At 38.5% G+C, this 16,943-nt stretch overlaps 1 protein-coding gene across 1 annotated transcript in view; it reads right to left on the bottom strand.

Moving 5' to 3' along the window:
• The window catches only part of LOC101854913 (dynein heavy chain 6, axonemal), a gene marked incomplete in the record, with an annotated part of 110,656 nt that overhangs the window by 74,559 nt on the left and 19,154 nt on the right, over positions 1-16,943 (bottom strand). The window contains 15 exon segments of the mRNA XM_035969378.1: positions 55-159; positions 787-958; positions 1,478-1,599; positions 3,024-3,182; positions 3,921-4,001; positions 4,612-4,802; positions 5,840-6,066; positions 6,968-7,254; positions 7,705-7,923; positions 8,799-8,972; positions 9,787-9,909; positions 11,101-11,333; positions 13,017-13,120; positions 13,795-13,921; positions 15,121-15,349. Coding sequence (XP_035825271.1) covers positions 55-159; positions 787-958; positions 1,478-1,599; positions 3,024-3,182; positions 3,921-4,001; positions 4,612-4,802; positions 5,840-6,066; positions 6,968-7,254; positions 7,705-7,923; positions 8,799-8,972; positions 9,787-9,909; positions 11,101-11,333; positions 13,017-13,120; positions 13,795-13,921; positions 15,121-15,349 — 2,553 coding nt within the window.

Here is a 16,943-nt window from a genome sequence, read left to right as displayed (position 1 = left end):
TTTAATGGAGGTTCGGAAAATAAACAAAAAAATAAGAAAGAAAAAAAAACTGACCTGCACAGCATTTGGGTCTTTGGACTGAGCCAGAATATCCAGAAGTTCATCATTACTAAGGAAATAAAACCTTGGGAAAACGAACCTCTTGGTCTCTAGGTAGTCCTGAAAAATAAAAGAGTTACTTGGGAAATAGTTGGCATAACACGTGCAAGCAAAGATCCAACACAATTTGGGGCAAGTCAACTACTAAATCAATATTTCGGAAAGTAGCGATCTGAGTTCCTGCTGACAAGTTTAAAGGGTGCTTCCCGCGACAGAGAAGAAAGCAGAGTAAGTTTTTAGAAAAATCCAGCGCAACAGACGGCACATAAAATCGGGATAAACACGTTCAAAATTGAGAAAATCGGGATGTTTGATATTTGTGGCAAAAAATCGAGAAATTCGTTATGAGTGGCAGGTCTGTATAATGGCACAACATCAAATATGAACAGAACATAAGCAGAATATTGACAACAGATTTGAAAGCAAACGTTTACAAATGAAGTAAATATTTAATTTTGAAAGGAGCTTTTGCCTAATTTTTTCCCAAATCTCCCTCGTTCTTATCAAGGAAATATTTTGCAAGTCTATTACTGGTTTTCCTGTAAAATGGTTATTACATTTTCTCTCAAGTCCAGTTTTTATTTATCTCACAAGTTGGACTATCAAATTTTTCATTTTCATCACTATTGCTACAATCATTTTTGTTATTTATTTTCATGCTAAAATGATTCTGCGCAGCAAACCTACCTCAAGACAACGTTGAACTTTCTCCAGGTTTGCATTGGCCTGCTGTAGTGTGTCCAGAGTGCCAGGCGTGATGGCCGACTTGAGAGCGTTGGGGCGATCTTCCGTCCTCCGCATGATGTCTTTCCAAGCTTTGTCCACCGACATGAACAATTTGTACTCTGATGGCAGTTGTCTGGTAGCAATACAGTTGAAAAGTATATAGTTTGAATCATCACAATATAAAAATGAGCCAATCTATTAACCTTAGTTGATTTTTAATATACTGGATAAACAAATGAAGTAAAAAAATGAAAAAAGTGATGAAAACATCTTTTTAGAGTATTATTTTAAAAACCCACCTCCTGTATCAATATAACAGGAGCTCTAATCTTGTTCTCACTGCTGAGAGAAATATTAGAACTCTTTAAGATTAAGAGACAGACATGTTGACATGAACTCACAAGAATTCTGATCTGGGATCATCTTGAAGAGGCTTATAATGTAATAATATTATCCTGTTCTTTTTCATTGAACATCTCAGTAATATGAAAAAGATGTACAAAGATCTCTGCAGCATATTCCTGATCCCACAGAATGCCCCTGCTCAACCATATCACCCAGCAACATATCATTTTACAAGCATACATCAACAAAACTGAAAAAACAAAGCAAAAACATATACGCTCTGTCACTCCTTGTCAAGATGCGTTACCTCTGTATGTCTGGGGTGCTAAAGATCTGCTCCAGGTAGAGCCAGTTCCTCTGACAGTTGAGCCATTCATCCAGGGTGCGTGAGAATACCTGCAGTTTACGCTCCCACTCCTCCACCTGGGCCTAGAGACAGGTATGACAAACACACGATATACACACACTGCACAATAACCCTGCAAATCAAGTCTATCCTGTTTACAAATAACCCCCAACACTGATAAAGTTCAAAACTATTAAAAGAACTGCATTGGCTCCCTGTAAAAGAAACAATAATATTTAAAATCTGAGTCTCTGTGTCATGTGCTTCAAAAGCGTAAATAAAACTGCTCCTTTTTATCTACAAGAACTTATCAGTATATATAAGCCTGGGAGAAACCTAAGATCATCAAACGATAACACCCTGTTTGTGACACCCGTAAAATCATACAAATCATATGAAGAGAGATCTTTCTCATATCTTGGTCCATTTCTGTGGAACAGATTACCCATGGAACTAAGACAAACAAGAACACTCGATAGCTTCAAAAGACATTTTAAGCATTTTCTGTTCCTACAGGCTTATCTTTCGAAAGCTTTTAGCGTTATTTTTATTATAGTTGTTCTGTGCCTACGTCTGAATGAAAATAGTCTGTGAGTGTGTGTGTGTGTGTGTGTGTGTGTGAGTGTGTGTGTGTGTGTGTGAGTGTGTGTGTGTGTGTGTGTGAGGGTATGTGTGTGTGCATAAATATATATTGCATGAGAAGAAAGGAAGTAGTAAGAAAGGTTTTGAAAATGGGTATTCCAATGTAAAGCGCATTGAGCTACTTTTTTTGGAAATGCGCTATATGAATGTTATATATTATTATTATTATTATTAAAACAAGGAAACTGGTGGTATAAGATTATAACCAATAGAAATGAAAGCTAAGACGGGGATCTCAAAGTAAAAACAAGTAATTTAGTAGCAAAGGAACACATTCCAGACCTGGAGAGACACAAGGCAACGGAATAAAACATCTATCTTTTCCTTGCATTCACTACAACAAGATATCTTAGCCTGCAGCTGCCACAATACCAACACAAGTCATCTTCACAAACTAGTCTAGAAAAAAAAAGACTATCATCTGTTGAGGCTCAGCTACAGGGGCCTAATGTATCAACAGTGAAAAAGTACAAGGACCAGTAACAACAAGGAGGTATTTTGTTTATGGAAAAAGGATAAGCAGTTTTTTGCATCCACAGCATGAAAGACCTTTTCCATAATATGACATTTCATAAAGACAGTACATCAATTTCTTTCTCTTAACAACAGAATTCATGCATGGTAAGACCTATATACGGTTACCAGTAGTTTCATAACCTTTAAAAATATCAGTAGTAGTAGGTAAAAACAGAAACTGTCCAATGAAGTAACTCTCTTCTCTTTCTTTCTTCTGGCGCTGTGGCGTCATAAACGGTCAGCAATGCCAACAGCACGCAGGAACTCCTCAACAGTCGCTCAGGGGTCCTTGAAAAGTGCTGAATGAAGGTTACTGAAATATCCCAGCCAATGAAGTAACTGAACCCACCTTTATAGGCGTGACATATCGTGAGCCTCGTATGGTTCCAACAGTGACCTGGCTCTCCTCCAGCTGAGCCATGATGTCATCAGCGCCGTAGATGACCAGGGTGTCACGGCCAACGTGGGGCACCAGGCGGAAGTCAGTGCTCAGCCACAAGTCTATCACCTGGACAGGTCAGATGCACAACAGGAACTTAACAAATCTCAGACCTCAAAGCAGTTCATCATGGTAATTATAGAATTGGATGTGTATGCCTTCATGACAAATAGATAGAAAGATAAATGGGAAGATAAATAGAAAGAATGCAGAGATGGAAAGAATGCAGAAATAAAGCCCTAAATAGAAAGACTGATCATTTATAATATAAAAATAGAGACTATACAGAATACGAAAATACTAAAGTTTGTTTTACAAAAAGCCCCTGATACATGCTTCACGATATGGGAAGTAAGAAGAGAGCAAAGTTGGTAAAACACATTACAGTGTCTCCTACTTTTTCAATACTCCGGTTATTAGAGTATTAACTGTAAAAATAAGGTTTAGAATTTGGCAAGCAAGTCTAATTATAAAAAATAAAGGCTAATATTTTAACTGCATTAACTGTTGAGGGGGATGCAAACTATTCCCAGAAAAGTATTCCTTACAGACAATTTTGTATTTTGGGCAACTTCAATAGAACATGAAACTGATTTTGAAAAAAACAACATACACACCTATGAAAAATAGATTTATTCACTTTGCATTTCCATCCTATCCCAAACACTCTCCATCCCTGAAGGCATATATATTCTCCCTTTGACATGGTAAACTTATCCTTTAAATATACAACCAAAATAAATCCCAAATCACAAGGGTTCTGAGCCTAAGCTTTCCATTTATAAATATAGTGGGAAAAGGGCAAACCTTTTGCAACATTTGCTCCAGGGTGGCTTCATTGCTTGCAGTGGTGGCAATCTCCTGGATCTTCTCCTTGTGCTTGAAGATCTAGTTAGATAGAAAGAACCCAAGGTAAGCAGGCAGATGGACAGACAAGTCAAGCAGACAGACAAACAAGACAAAACCAGACAGACAGGCAAAACCAGACAAAAAAACCTGACACAAAACCAGACAGACAGACAGACAGACAGACAGACAGACAGACAGACAGACAGACAGACAGACACTTTACCCTATGAAACAAGCTATGCTTAGCTCAGTCTCTAGCAGTAACACATGTAGTCCTGGAACACTTATTGTTCTCCCTCACCCAAAGAGCTCTCAATGTTCATGTACACAGGGGAGACGGACTGATGGGTTTGCATTTCTAGAGGAAATGTCCCTTCCGCAGCCCTTCATTGTACGACTGCATTTTGCATGGTACCCTTCGCGGATTTTATGTCAAACAAATTCCTTTTGAATGAATTATGTCCGTTCCAAATCACAGCATTCTTGGACAATTTTTGTGTGAGATATTCAGAAAAAAAGTTGTACAGTTGTTGTTTTTTATCACCCAGTATATTACTCTCAAGCAACACTTCTAATCTTGGCACTTATTTGACCTATTTGTGCTGCAAGCGCCCTAAAACTCTGACTGTAACTTAACCATAGAGCTTACATTCATCTCCAGCAAGTTGCCCAAAGTGAAGGTTTTGTCGCGGCTGATGGTCTTGTTGATGATTCTCTGAATCTCCTCCCAGTGCCTCTGCCTCAGGCTAGGGTTCCTCAGAGACGTGATGACGGGCATGCCCTGCTTGAAGTCCATCACCTTCTCCTTCAGTCGAGGCACCACCTCATTGTGAGGAAGTCCTAATATGAAAGGTTTAGGATAAAACAACACACTGTGAAATCAATCACGTGAAACTGACCTTAAGGCAAAGTCGCCCCTTTAGCAAAGAATAAAATAAATAAATAAATTATATGTGGCACAACATGGTGGAATCAGGCGCTCGTCATAATAATGAAAGTCAAGAAACTGGCATTTTTCAGCAGATTTGCGAACTTTTATCAAATTTTTTTTTTTTGGCTCAGCACCTTTTATGCCCATTCAAGAACATATTTCTGGGTGGATTTTACTTAAAAATGTTGATTAAAGGCATTAAAGATGTAAATATTCAGTTTCCACGGACTCTCAAGCTAAGGAAATAACTCATTTTGGCCGCCATTTTCTTGCTCATTTTACCTCTGAAACCAGGCCAACCCCCCCCCCCCTCAATCACCAATATCTTTACTTTTATTCAAGATAAACTGATATTCTTTTCATCAAAAGCAAGGCAAATGGACATGCTTTAAGATGATACCAATAACTCCATATGCCCTAAAATTGATGAGCGCCTGATTCCACCGCCTCGTGACACATATTTTATTTATCCCTGTGGGGGAAATTTGAGTTACAAATGCGAAAATACTTACATAAATACATAAATACAAAATTTGAAAAACATACATACATAAAAATACATACATAAATACACATTATTACACCAATACAGAACAATTTCACAAACATGCCATTGCTGGTTGCCACTATGCAGCGCCCTGTTCTTTTAGCTTGGGTTGTCATTTCTTGCTCAAAGAGACATCCTACTGACCATCCTTCTGAACCCTGTGTCACAGACACTTGCTTGAGTCTGAACTCACTACTCACTCAGCCACTGGAGCCAATCTCATAATATAAGATATTTTAGCCTCGATGAAACACAATTTCTCAAAATAGCTCTTCACTTTTGTGACCCAAAACATATTCAATTACACCATACCGACATACAAACTCTACATGTAGCGTTCAGCTTTCCTAATTATGCATGATGTATTTACATACACCAGCAAACATTTTCAAGTGTCACCTTTCTCCAGCATGTAGACTGTCTGAGTGAATTTGTTGACATTTTTCTGGAGGCCTTCTACATTAATGGAGTCAAATGATGTTGTGGTCCAGTCCTCCACCAGCTTGCCCCATTCTTCCAAAGACTGCCAGAGAAGGCCACGCAAGGTCAAATCACGCTCTATTTCACTGAGGTCTGTCTGGATTTCCTGCACATTGTTCTCCGACTTTTTGTCTGAGGACACCACTCTGTAAGTAAAAAAAGGATATAACCAGCTTGAATTTCGGTAGATATGAAATCGTTGTTGTTGCACTTGTGGTGGTTTCTGTGGTGAAAGCCGTTGCAATAGCTGCCATTGTTTCACTTAATGCTATATTGCTGTACGATTTTGTTCTGGTGGTGCTGGCGGTAGTGGTGCTGTCACTGTGCTCATCTTTGCTATTGCTGTTGCTGTATTTGGTTTTTCTTATGCTGTTGTCACGGACCAAAGGGGCAAAGAAAGCGGTTAATTCTTTAATTGTTCGTTATTTTGGTTTGTATGGTTATCTCTATCGACAGTGTCCACTTTACTAATGATTTTCAAGAAGATGAGGAGGAGAAGGAGAAGACAGAAAACTCTTGTGGCAATGGACATTCATAAAGATATTGGTGTTATTGTTGAAATGACCGTACCAAAGTCTTTCTTTTGTCCACGCAATGTTCTTTATAGACACTTCTTCTTGTTATTGCTCTAGTAGTTTGTGCCATTGCTGATATGTTTGATTCATATTGTTAGCACTCCTCACAGTTACAGCAGCTACCCTTATCATCAATGTTGTGGATACTTGGCCACTTTTCACCACAATTATCCAGATTTACTCGGGGCGTTGGGGTCTAGTGTGGTGCACGGGGATCTAGTGCTGGGGCTTATATATAATTGGTCACTCTCGGTTGGCGGTGGGACAGTCAGACGATAGAGAGAGGAAGGGACAGAGCCAAGGTCTACACACTTTGCAGGAAATCTACTATGCACTACACTTGCTGCAATAAAGTTTCAAGGACTTACAGTGACAGTTACGCATTTGTTACTTTGAATTGTTGTTTAAAATGTGGTAGTGCTGTGTCCCGTAACAATCATGAAAGAAAAGCATGTATGTCAGACACACTCACTCTCCATAGTAGCCCCTTTTCTGCTTGGACAGAGAGGACCCAAATCTATCCTGATAGCTGGCATAACTGCGTGCCTTCACAGACAAGGTTTGCACTTCTTCTTGCAGCAGCCTCACAGTCTCCAGAGCAGACAGTGCGTGCGTGTCAGTGTGTAGTAGTTCTGGGTCCTGCACTCGTGACTTGAGGTCCATCAGTGTGGAGCGGATGTCGCTAATGAGGGTATCCAGCTGAGAGGAGAACTTCCGGATGTTGTCGTCCTTTTTGGCTTCACAGTACAAGATGGTAGACTGTCACAGAAGGAAAAGGGGAAAAAAATAAGTACATGTGACAAATAGCAGTTCACTGCTCACAAGCCACTATTTTCCTAACCATGCAAATGGATACAGTACCTATGAGAATTTAAAGAAAAAATAATAACTTTAACCAAATTTTAAAATGCTTGAGTTTTTCTTTAACTATTGCTAGTTAAATGGTTACGTTAAAAACTTTTGAATTTAGAATAGAAATAGTTATGCCTAATTCACAACTCAAAATTTCCTGTCCATATTAAATCAGTGTCTCTTCCAGAAAAAGTCGTTAATATTTCAACTCATTAGCTACTATTTGGGAATAAGAAAAAGAGAGGTAGACAAATATATCTAAATTGAGTTAAGCTCTACAATAAGATTTTTAAAACAGAAATAACAGCGGAAAAGAATGCATTTTTCCTAAATATTTTAATGTGCCCAGCATTTCACCTTGAGATGCTGAAAGCTCGGAGAAAGAGTCTGGTACAAGGCCATGTCTTCAGGCATGATATCAATGTTGTAATCCTTGGCTATTGTGAACATCTTGTTGACCACATTGTACTCCTTCTCCAGGGCTGGTAGTTCAGTCGACATGCGACCCAGGAAACTCAGGTGCTCCACAAATTCTTCCACTTTCAAGATTGTTTTGTCAAGCCTCTTAGACGCTCCCTAAAGAAAAAGTAAAAGATACTAAGATTATTATCCATAGGTTCAACAAAAAACTTGCACAGTCCTCAGCCCATTGACATGCCAATTTACATAAAATAATAATTCAAGATCAATTTCATACTCTGCCTTCTCCTTGCCTTTTTTGTTCATGCTGTTATCAACCAAGTTACAGACAGCCAATTATAGTCTTGGTCACTGTCACTGACACTGACATAGTAGCTTGGTTGTCATTTGCAACTGCAAATATTGTTGAAGCTGCTATTTTCACGCTCCATTTCATTTGGTGATTTTTTCTTTTGTTACTGTTGTTGTTGTTTCTGGGGTTTAAAAAAAAAATATTACATCACTGCACAGGCATCTATCATGCATTGAATCAGCAATTTGTTGCTGAACGAGGAAAACCTAATTTTGATTCTCATGTGATGAGAAATTTTATCTGGTATTCCTGTCTTTCACTTGGGATGCTCCATTCTTCTCACCCCAGGCTGACCCCTACAGGCAAGGTTTAAGCCTCCCTCTTAAATGGTGCAAATTATGTTGGGGTTGTAAAAACATTTAGACTAATTACATCACTACTATGATAGTCATAACTATTTTATTTGAAGTATTTATTTAGGTTAAAGAAAGCATGATGCTAGGGAAGTTAACAGTATTGTTGACAATGGAATAGTGTGGTGATTACTGTTGTAACAGCCTTCATTGAGGTGGGAACAGCATTTCGAGGTTTGCTTTATTAAGGAGTTTATAAGAGTAATTTCTTCCAAAAATAGCCATAGATTGTAAAAAAAAAAAAAAAAACATTCTGGGCTTGGTAAGTTTGTCTACTAAAGATCATGTTTCCCTGAAACACACATAAAGAAAGATGAACAGTCTACCTTGATAATGGTGATGAGGTCATCGTTATGTTTGTTAGCTATGATGGGGAGGAATTTGTTGACAGCATTCACGACTGCTTGAGGGAATGGCAGACAGGAGCCCCTGAAGTTGTCCGCTTGAACTTGAACCATAGCAACCCGATGTGAGGTATTCATCTTGTTCATGCGACGAATCTGTGACGAAATTGTGCACACAAGACAATCAGTGCACAAAAAAATACAGAGCATACAAAAGTATTTATAACATTTCATGACAAAAAGAAATGTTTGCTTCCCTGGACGATCATTAAAAAAGTCAGTAACATTATGACCATGCAGCTCTGTATCCCAGAATATCTCAGAAGTAATCAAATCAATCACCCAGTTTCTCAATAGCAGGTACTGTCATCGTTAAAGTGGTATTCATTGTCTTTTGTCCCATGTGAAGAAAGCTCAGGACACAAAACAGTAACTCATCTCATCGGGCTGTTCAGTTCATTCTAATTAACCAGATCTGTGCCTAGGAAGATGTACAGGCTGCCATGACATCACTGTGATAAACAACACGAGCACCATCTCTGACCACTGCTAAGTGAGCTTACATACTTTCAGCTGAGTTAACCCTATCTGCAACATCGCGTTTTACTATCGTATCCATACGACATGGGAAACTCTGTGTTACCACTTTCCAAAGAGAAAATTTACTCAGTAATTCCATCCGTACACTTTGCATAGCAGTCAGTCAAAATGATTTTTTGAGAAATACATAAAGCTTCAAAGAGATCTTCGTACTAGAAGTATTCTAAAAAGTGAAGAACAAAATCCCGGGGGTACAAAATGACCCCAGGGTGTACGGATAATAGGGTTAATGTAAGAAATATGGGCGAAAAAATCTTTTCCATGGATACGATGTTCTGTTTGCCACTGCTTTGAATCAACATTAATATCTTGTCAAACCCTGTTGGTGAAAACTACTTGTACAAAAGCAAAAGTCAATAAACAAAGTTACCATCTCTGAGTGTGTAGCCAGCACTTGATTGAACTCATCAGTGGACCATGGCTTTTTGTTGAGGGAATCCTCCACATGCATTTTCTTTGACTGGTCTACCATCTGGCAGAATGTGTCATAGTTCTGGAAATGAGAAAATGTCAGACCCATATAGGATAAACCCTATAATTCAAAACACCAACAAAAAAACTTATTCAACACAAGTTACCTACAATAACAATGGAAAATGGATGGGGAGAGTACATAATGTATTACAGTGGTGACTGAAAGATATAACACGGAAAGTCAGAAAAACATGGAAAGTCAGAAAAACAGAACATGCAAGTCGGAAGCAAAAGTTTAGCTAAAACATTTCTTATGACACAAAGGCACCCTTCTGTCTTTGCAGATTAAGGCATTTGAGAGGCGATGATCTTCCTCTTGTCCCAAAAAAGATAGGTGTGACTAAAATAAGAGAGTAAACACCATTAGCAGCAAGTACAAAAGAGTGACCAACGATCCCTGCTTTGTAGCAACATCTCACGCTACTTCACCCATTTCAGGACATTATTTTGACTTCGATATAAACTTCAGAAACTATATGTGAGGCATCGTGGTGAAATCAGGCGCTTGTTAAAATAATGAAAGCAAAGAAATCGGCATCCTTTTGGTCAACGGGCAATTTTTTTCTAATTTTCTTTCTTTGGCGCAACACCTTTTATGTTCATTCAAAAACCCATTTGTGGTTGGATTTTACTGAAAAACATTGATGACAGGCACAAAAAATGTAAATTTTCAGTTTCCAAGGACTCTTAGTCTATGGAAGCTACCAAATTTTGGAGGTCATTTTCTCGATAATGGTACCTCTGAAACCAGGCGACCCTGACCTCCTTCAATCTCAAATATTCTCGATTTCTATTCAACATAGATCAATATTTTTTCCCCAAAAATGAAGGAAAATGAACAGGCTTTAGCATGATACCAATAACCCCATATGCCCAAAAATTGAGGATAGCCTGATTCCACCCCGCCGTGACACATACGTGGTGGATGCTGACAAAATGAGTTACTTTTCGGATTTGAGCCCTATGGAAACAGATACGTCACGCTTATAGGTGAAGTTTTTTCAATTTATAAGTGTGAAATAATAAAAGGCTTATCATACTTAAAGAATATGGCATCAATAGACAAATCTACAAATTTGACCCTAGTGTTGATTTTTGGCCAATATCTCCATTTGTGGATTGCAAGAAGTCACTCATTTTGTCAGTACGCCTCACATATTCTACCAGCTACGTGTCCTCTCCTAGCACAAGACCGAGCAGTACCACTGACCGTGGCGTACTGCTCCAGTAGCTCCATCTCCATGTCCATGTAGCTGAGCATGCCAGAGAGAAGTCTCTGATAGGCCGGATCATCTCGGAGAATCAGGTCAAGGTCAGGCCACTCATTCATCATCTCTCTCCGTTCCTCGTCCTGTTCCTCATCAAACTTGAGTTTTAGGTCGTGCCTGGGAGGAGAGTAGAAGACGGCCAGCTTGGGTTCTCTCAGCATCGGCACCACCTGAACTACGAGAGACAAAGCAATATATCTCATTTTTAAAATTCCTTTTAATTAGAGAGAGAGAGAGAGAGAGATTAATTTTTGTTTAAGCTTAGTACTTTACAAAAGAAATAAATGGATGTAATTTCCAATGCAGACCACTCCATCACTCAACAAAGCATCATGGAATTAAAAAGGAAAACTAAATGAAAGAAGAGAAATAATTTTTTATCATTTATACCCAAACTTCAAACTTATCAGTGGTTTTCATAGACACAATCATTAGTGGGTGGTTGCTGGGTGCTCTGGTGTGGTCTGCTCCTTCTTACCTATCAAACATCTATTGTCCAAATCACTCCTTCTTTTTTGTTTCGTTACTCTCTTGTAAACCTCTAATCTTCCGCACTTATATGACCTGATTGTGTTGCAAATGCCGAAAAACTCTTACTAAAACAAAAAGACACAATCATTTTCTCTCCTCACATGGTCAAAGCATTGATCTACCCTATAAAAGCTGATACATTCATTGTCATTCTTTCCCCTTCACTTACACCGTGTTGTGACAGCTGCTGTTTCATTGTTTCAAATCACACAACCAAAGCATAGTGATAATGTCATGTCATAAAAATTCACTCAAAAGCCATTTGTTTCCATTGCACACAAAACAATGCACACTACTCAGACACGCACACATGCACAAATTTATTAATATAATCTAATCCTTTTTTTAAAGCAAACCTCTCAATCTTCCCTGAGGCATCAGTGTTTCCTTTGGACCATTTATTTATCAAAGAAGAAACAAGGAAAGCCAAATGGTAGGAGCTGAGCTGTGCCCCTAGAAACCTGCCTAAGAATCCAGTCTGCCAAAGAACCTGCTTTTTTTGTCTCTCAGAGACCAGGTTTTAAGGTAGAGACAACAGTATTTTCAATTCCCAGCTCTTTAATACGTGATGAATAAACAAGTCACACTTTTAACACTTTGCCCCCATGAGGCGCCGATCGGCAACGGTAAGAGGCCGTCCTTTTTCTCCACAGGACGCCAACAGGACGCGATTGCCCACAGTGTGATATAGCAAAGAAAACGTTTTTGATATTCACACTTGTTAAAGATAAATTTCCTTTCAGGATTGTTTGTGTCACCTTTGAGGTAAAAAAATCAGTTTGTATACAATTGGAGTAAATTTTTTTGAAAAGTGTCAAGTAGACCTAGCATGAGTGCTGCTTAACTTTTACGCCATGATGAAAATTCGGGTGATGAATGAGGTAGATCCAATGTTTTCAGTTCTGATTCTAATTCCTTTTTTGGTGAACATGTGATCATCACTTTTAATTTTCTTAGTATACTGAAATTTTAATAATGGTTGGGGTATTTTTGCTGAGATACAAAGGTGTAGTACGGATGTACCGCATCTGCATCCTGGTCCGTAAGGACAAGTGTTGTGCGCTCTGCGTGGGTGGAAAGTGTTAAGTATAGTGTGTCAGACAAAAAAAAGCATTACCATCCACTCAAGTTCAGACTTTGGTTGTAACAAGTCAGACATTCATTCACAAACAATTGCCATGTAAGGTTATCATAAGACGTACACTCCCAGGAACCTTTATGAAATGGTTAAAAGTGCTAATGTTCAGCCCAAGGCCAACATCAATGAAACTTGGAACATGGCGGTATGAAATAAACAACATAACCAGTAAGTAAACACAATACTTACTGACTGTGTCCTCAAAGTAGCAGATCATGGACTGAATGCTGGCTTGGAATTCTGAAGCACATGGCGAAAGACTGACCACGGCTTTGCGGGGAAGATGGGTATCCCTGTTAATGCATCAAGTCGGGTATAAATGTTTAATATTCTTACACAACAAAAACATAAAGAAGAAAGTTAACATTTTTTTACTTATACCAAGAAGGTGATAAATTCGAAGCAGCTATTAGTTAGAGGCTGTTCTCTTCAAACACTAGATGAAAGAAATTTACTTATCACACCCCATGCAGTACTGTGTGTCAGTGTTCAGCAAGGGTGAGACACAAACACATCAATGATGAGCCGGCTGCGATGCTTTGAAGATGTACAAAGTCTAAAATAATCTGGTGGTTGATTATGTCACTTATTCCCACAGCAAGACCTCAAACTACTCAACTTCCTTTCCCTACAAGAGCAGGTTTGTTTTGTAGATTTTTCATCAGCTAAACATTTGAAATAGTTATTTTCCCAATGAAAAAATTGTATCTTTGGTAGACTGTCTTTGAATTACTGGGATTTTAGAGAAATGATCTATAAAATAGAAATTCCATATCATATCAGTGGCAGGACCAAGAATTAAAAAGAAACATTAGTATTGCAATAAAAATAAACTATTTCTATTTCAGAGCCACAAATATTTCAGAAAAATATTTCATCGATCTATTCAAAAGCCACAAAAAGTTTAGAAAAATATTTCAATCTATTCCAAGTGTACAAAAAGTTGAGACAAATACAGCGCACTCACTCCTTGGTGGTCTCAGGATAGGCATACTGGTCTGGCTGAACCCCGGAGTCCATAGAGCGGTCCCGGGAGCCGTCGGAATCAGAAGAGTCGCCACTCTCGTACTCACTGTCATACTCAGACTCAGAGCCTAAAAATGAAAGATGTACAATTCTATTTAATTATCACTGGATCAAAATATTAAATTTTATTACTACATAGACTTAAAGTTACTAGTACAAAAACTGTCATAAAAAATTCATTATGTTGTGTACTTTTAAAGCCAGTTTTTACTGATAAAAAATGTGTCTCAAATGCGACAGCAAGATATTTGTTCTCCAACTGAAAGCAGCAAATTAATAAAATCCAAAATTAGAACCATATAAAAGATACATTTTGTACCTTGTCACATGTCAACAATGAAAATAGTCTTAGCTCCAGGAAAGGGTACTGCTTTATGACTCAGATACAAAGAGTAATCATATTTCGGTAGATGTGATGAACACAGCTTTTAATCAGAAAAACAAAACAAACGTCCTGCTAGGCCTTTGGATTATATTCATATTTAAGATGGGGAAATTGTCTATTGTAAAGCTTTTTTTTTTTTACAAAAGGTGCACAACCCTTTGCTGTATCTGAACTTTCTACCAAAGGAATCATGCTTTTTGCCACTGCTTACTAACCAATGCTATGAGCCACGCAAAAAAAAGAAAGGTAACCATCCTCCTCACTACCTTTCTATTACAAGAAGAAAGCCATGATTTCCACAAGTATTCCTGAATGCAATAAATGCCAAGAATATAATAAGGGGTGACTGCAGAAATTATCTTTCATCGGTCCCAGCCAAATCCAAGCACATCGACTGCTCAGTCCTAGACTCCATCATACCTCACTTCTCAAAATGGTGCATGGTGAAGTCTTACACTGAGCTGTTGATGTACTATTGTTGGAGCTCTAACACTTTGCCGGTGTTTACCACCCAGTTTCTTTGGATTTCCCCCAAAATATGATGGCAAAGTGTTAAAGTGATAGGAATAAATAAAAAAAGAACAGTTAACTTACAGAACATCATCACAGTCATAACACAATTGCCTTAATAATTCTTCTTCTTTTTTTCTGATTTAAGAACACTTTTGAAAACTGCTTACTGAAATCCACCCTCTGATTTGAGAAAAAGAGCTAATGTCTATATAAAAAGTTTTAAGTACAAGAAACTAAATCCTGTTACATTGCAGCTCCAAAACAAGTAACAAGACATTTATACTTTATTGATAACCTGAAAAGAAATGGCTTAGACGGATGGGTTATGACTAACACAATTATATATGGATGATAAAAATGTTACGGTACTTGATTCTTCATCTTGGAACGAAACGCCTTTCTGCTTGTCTCCACCTTCTCCTTGGTCACCTGGGAGGGCCCACTTGACCCGACCTTTCCCTTTGCGACCTCCGCCCTCAGGCGTCTTGGACCTGGAAGACTTGGACGAGCCTGAAGGAACGTTGAGCACAAGGTTTATGGTGAACACTGGGTTGATCACTTCCTCCACCACATCTCTGCGTTTGATCTCTTCCAAAATCTGAAAAGGAAGACGATACATTATTGAAATATACAGCTGTTCCGGTCAGTAGTAAAAATTATAGTTCATCTATCAATGTCTGACAATGACCAAATCGTCTGAAGAGGAAAAAATTTCTTCAGCGAAATCCAAGAAATAAAGATAAAGATGACAGAGGCATCAGGCATCTCCACCTCCTTTAATCGCAAATATCTTGACTTCTCTATTGAAGATAGATGGTTAATTTTTTCACTGAAAGCAAGACAAATGAACAAGCTTTAAGATGATACCAATAACTCCAAAAACCCAAAAAATTGACGAGCACCCAATTCCACTGCGGCGGCGGGACACATATTTTATTTATCCCTGTGGGGGAAATTTGTGTTGCAAATGCGAATATACTTATGTAAATATATATATACAAAATTTGAAAAACACACACACACAAACACACACACACACATACACATTATTACACCAATACAGAACAATTTCACAAACATGCCATTGCTGGTTGCCACTATGCAGCGCCCTGTTCTTTTAGCTTGGGTTGTCATTTCTTGCTCAAAGAGACATCCTACTGACCATCCTTCTGAACCCTGTGTCACAGACACTTGCTTGAGTCTGAACTCACTACTCACTCAGCCACTGGAGCCAATCTCATAATATAAGATATTTTAGCCTCGATGAAACACAATTTCTCAAAATAGCTCTTCACTTTTGTGACCCAAAACATATTCAATTACACCATACCGACATACAAACTCTACATGTAGCGTTCAGCTTTCCTAATTATGCATGATGTATTTACATACACCAGCAAACATTTTCAAGTGTCACCTTTCTCCAGCATGTAGACTGTCTGAGTGAATTTGTTGACATTTTTCTGGAGGCCTTCTACATTAATGGAGTCAAATGATGTTGTGGTCCAGTCCTCCACCAGCTTGCCCCATTCTTCCAAGGACTGCCAGAGAAGGCCACGCAAGGTCAAATCACGCTCTATTTCACTGAGGTCTGTCTGGATTTCCTGCACATTGTTCTCCGACTTTTTGTCTGAGGACACCACTCTGTAAGTAAAAAAAGGATATAACCAGCTTGAATTTCGGTAGATATGAAATCGTTGTTGTTGCACTTGTGGTGGTTTCTGTGGTGAAAGCCGTTGCAATAGCTGCCATTGTTTCACTTAATGCTATATTGCTGTACGATTTTGTTCTGGTGGTGCTGGCGGTAGTGGTGCTGTCACTGTGCTCATCTTTGCTATTGCTGTTGCTGTATTTGGTTTTTCTTATGCTGTTGTCACGGACCAAAGGGGCAAAGAAAGCGGTTAATTCTTTAATTGTTCGTTATTTTGGTTTGTATGGTTATCTCTATCGACAGTGTCCACTTTACTAATGATTTTCAAGAAGATGAGGAGGAGAAGGAGAAGACAGAAAACTCTTGTGGCAATGGACATTCATAAAGATATTGGTGTTATTGTTGAAATGACCGTACCAAAGTCTTTCTTTTGTCCACGCAATGTTCTTTATAGACACTTCTTGTTGTTATTGCTCTAGTAGTTTGTGCCATTGCTGATATGTTTGATTCATATTGTTAGCACTCCTCACAGTTACAGCAG

This window comes from Aplysia californica, unplaced genomic scaffold, assembly GCF_000002075.1.
Source record: "Aplysia californica isolate F4 #8 unplaced genomic scaffold, AplCal3.0 scaffold00007, whole genome shotgun sequence".
Taxonomy (NCBI): domain Eukaryota; kingdom Metazoa; phylum Mollusca; class Gastropoda; order Aplysiida; family Aplysiidae; genus Aplysia; species Aplysia californica.
The sequence above is the reverse complement of the archived record's forward strand: the minus strand, read 5'-3'. Positions and strand labels throughout refer to the sequence as shown.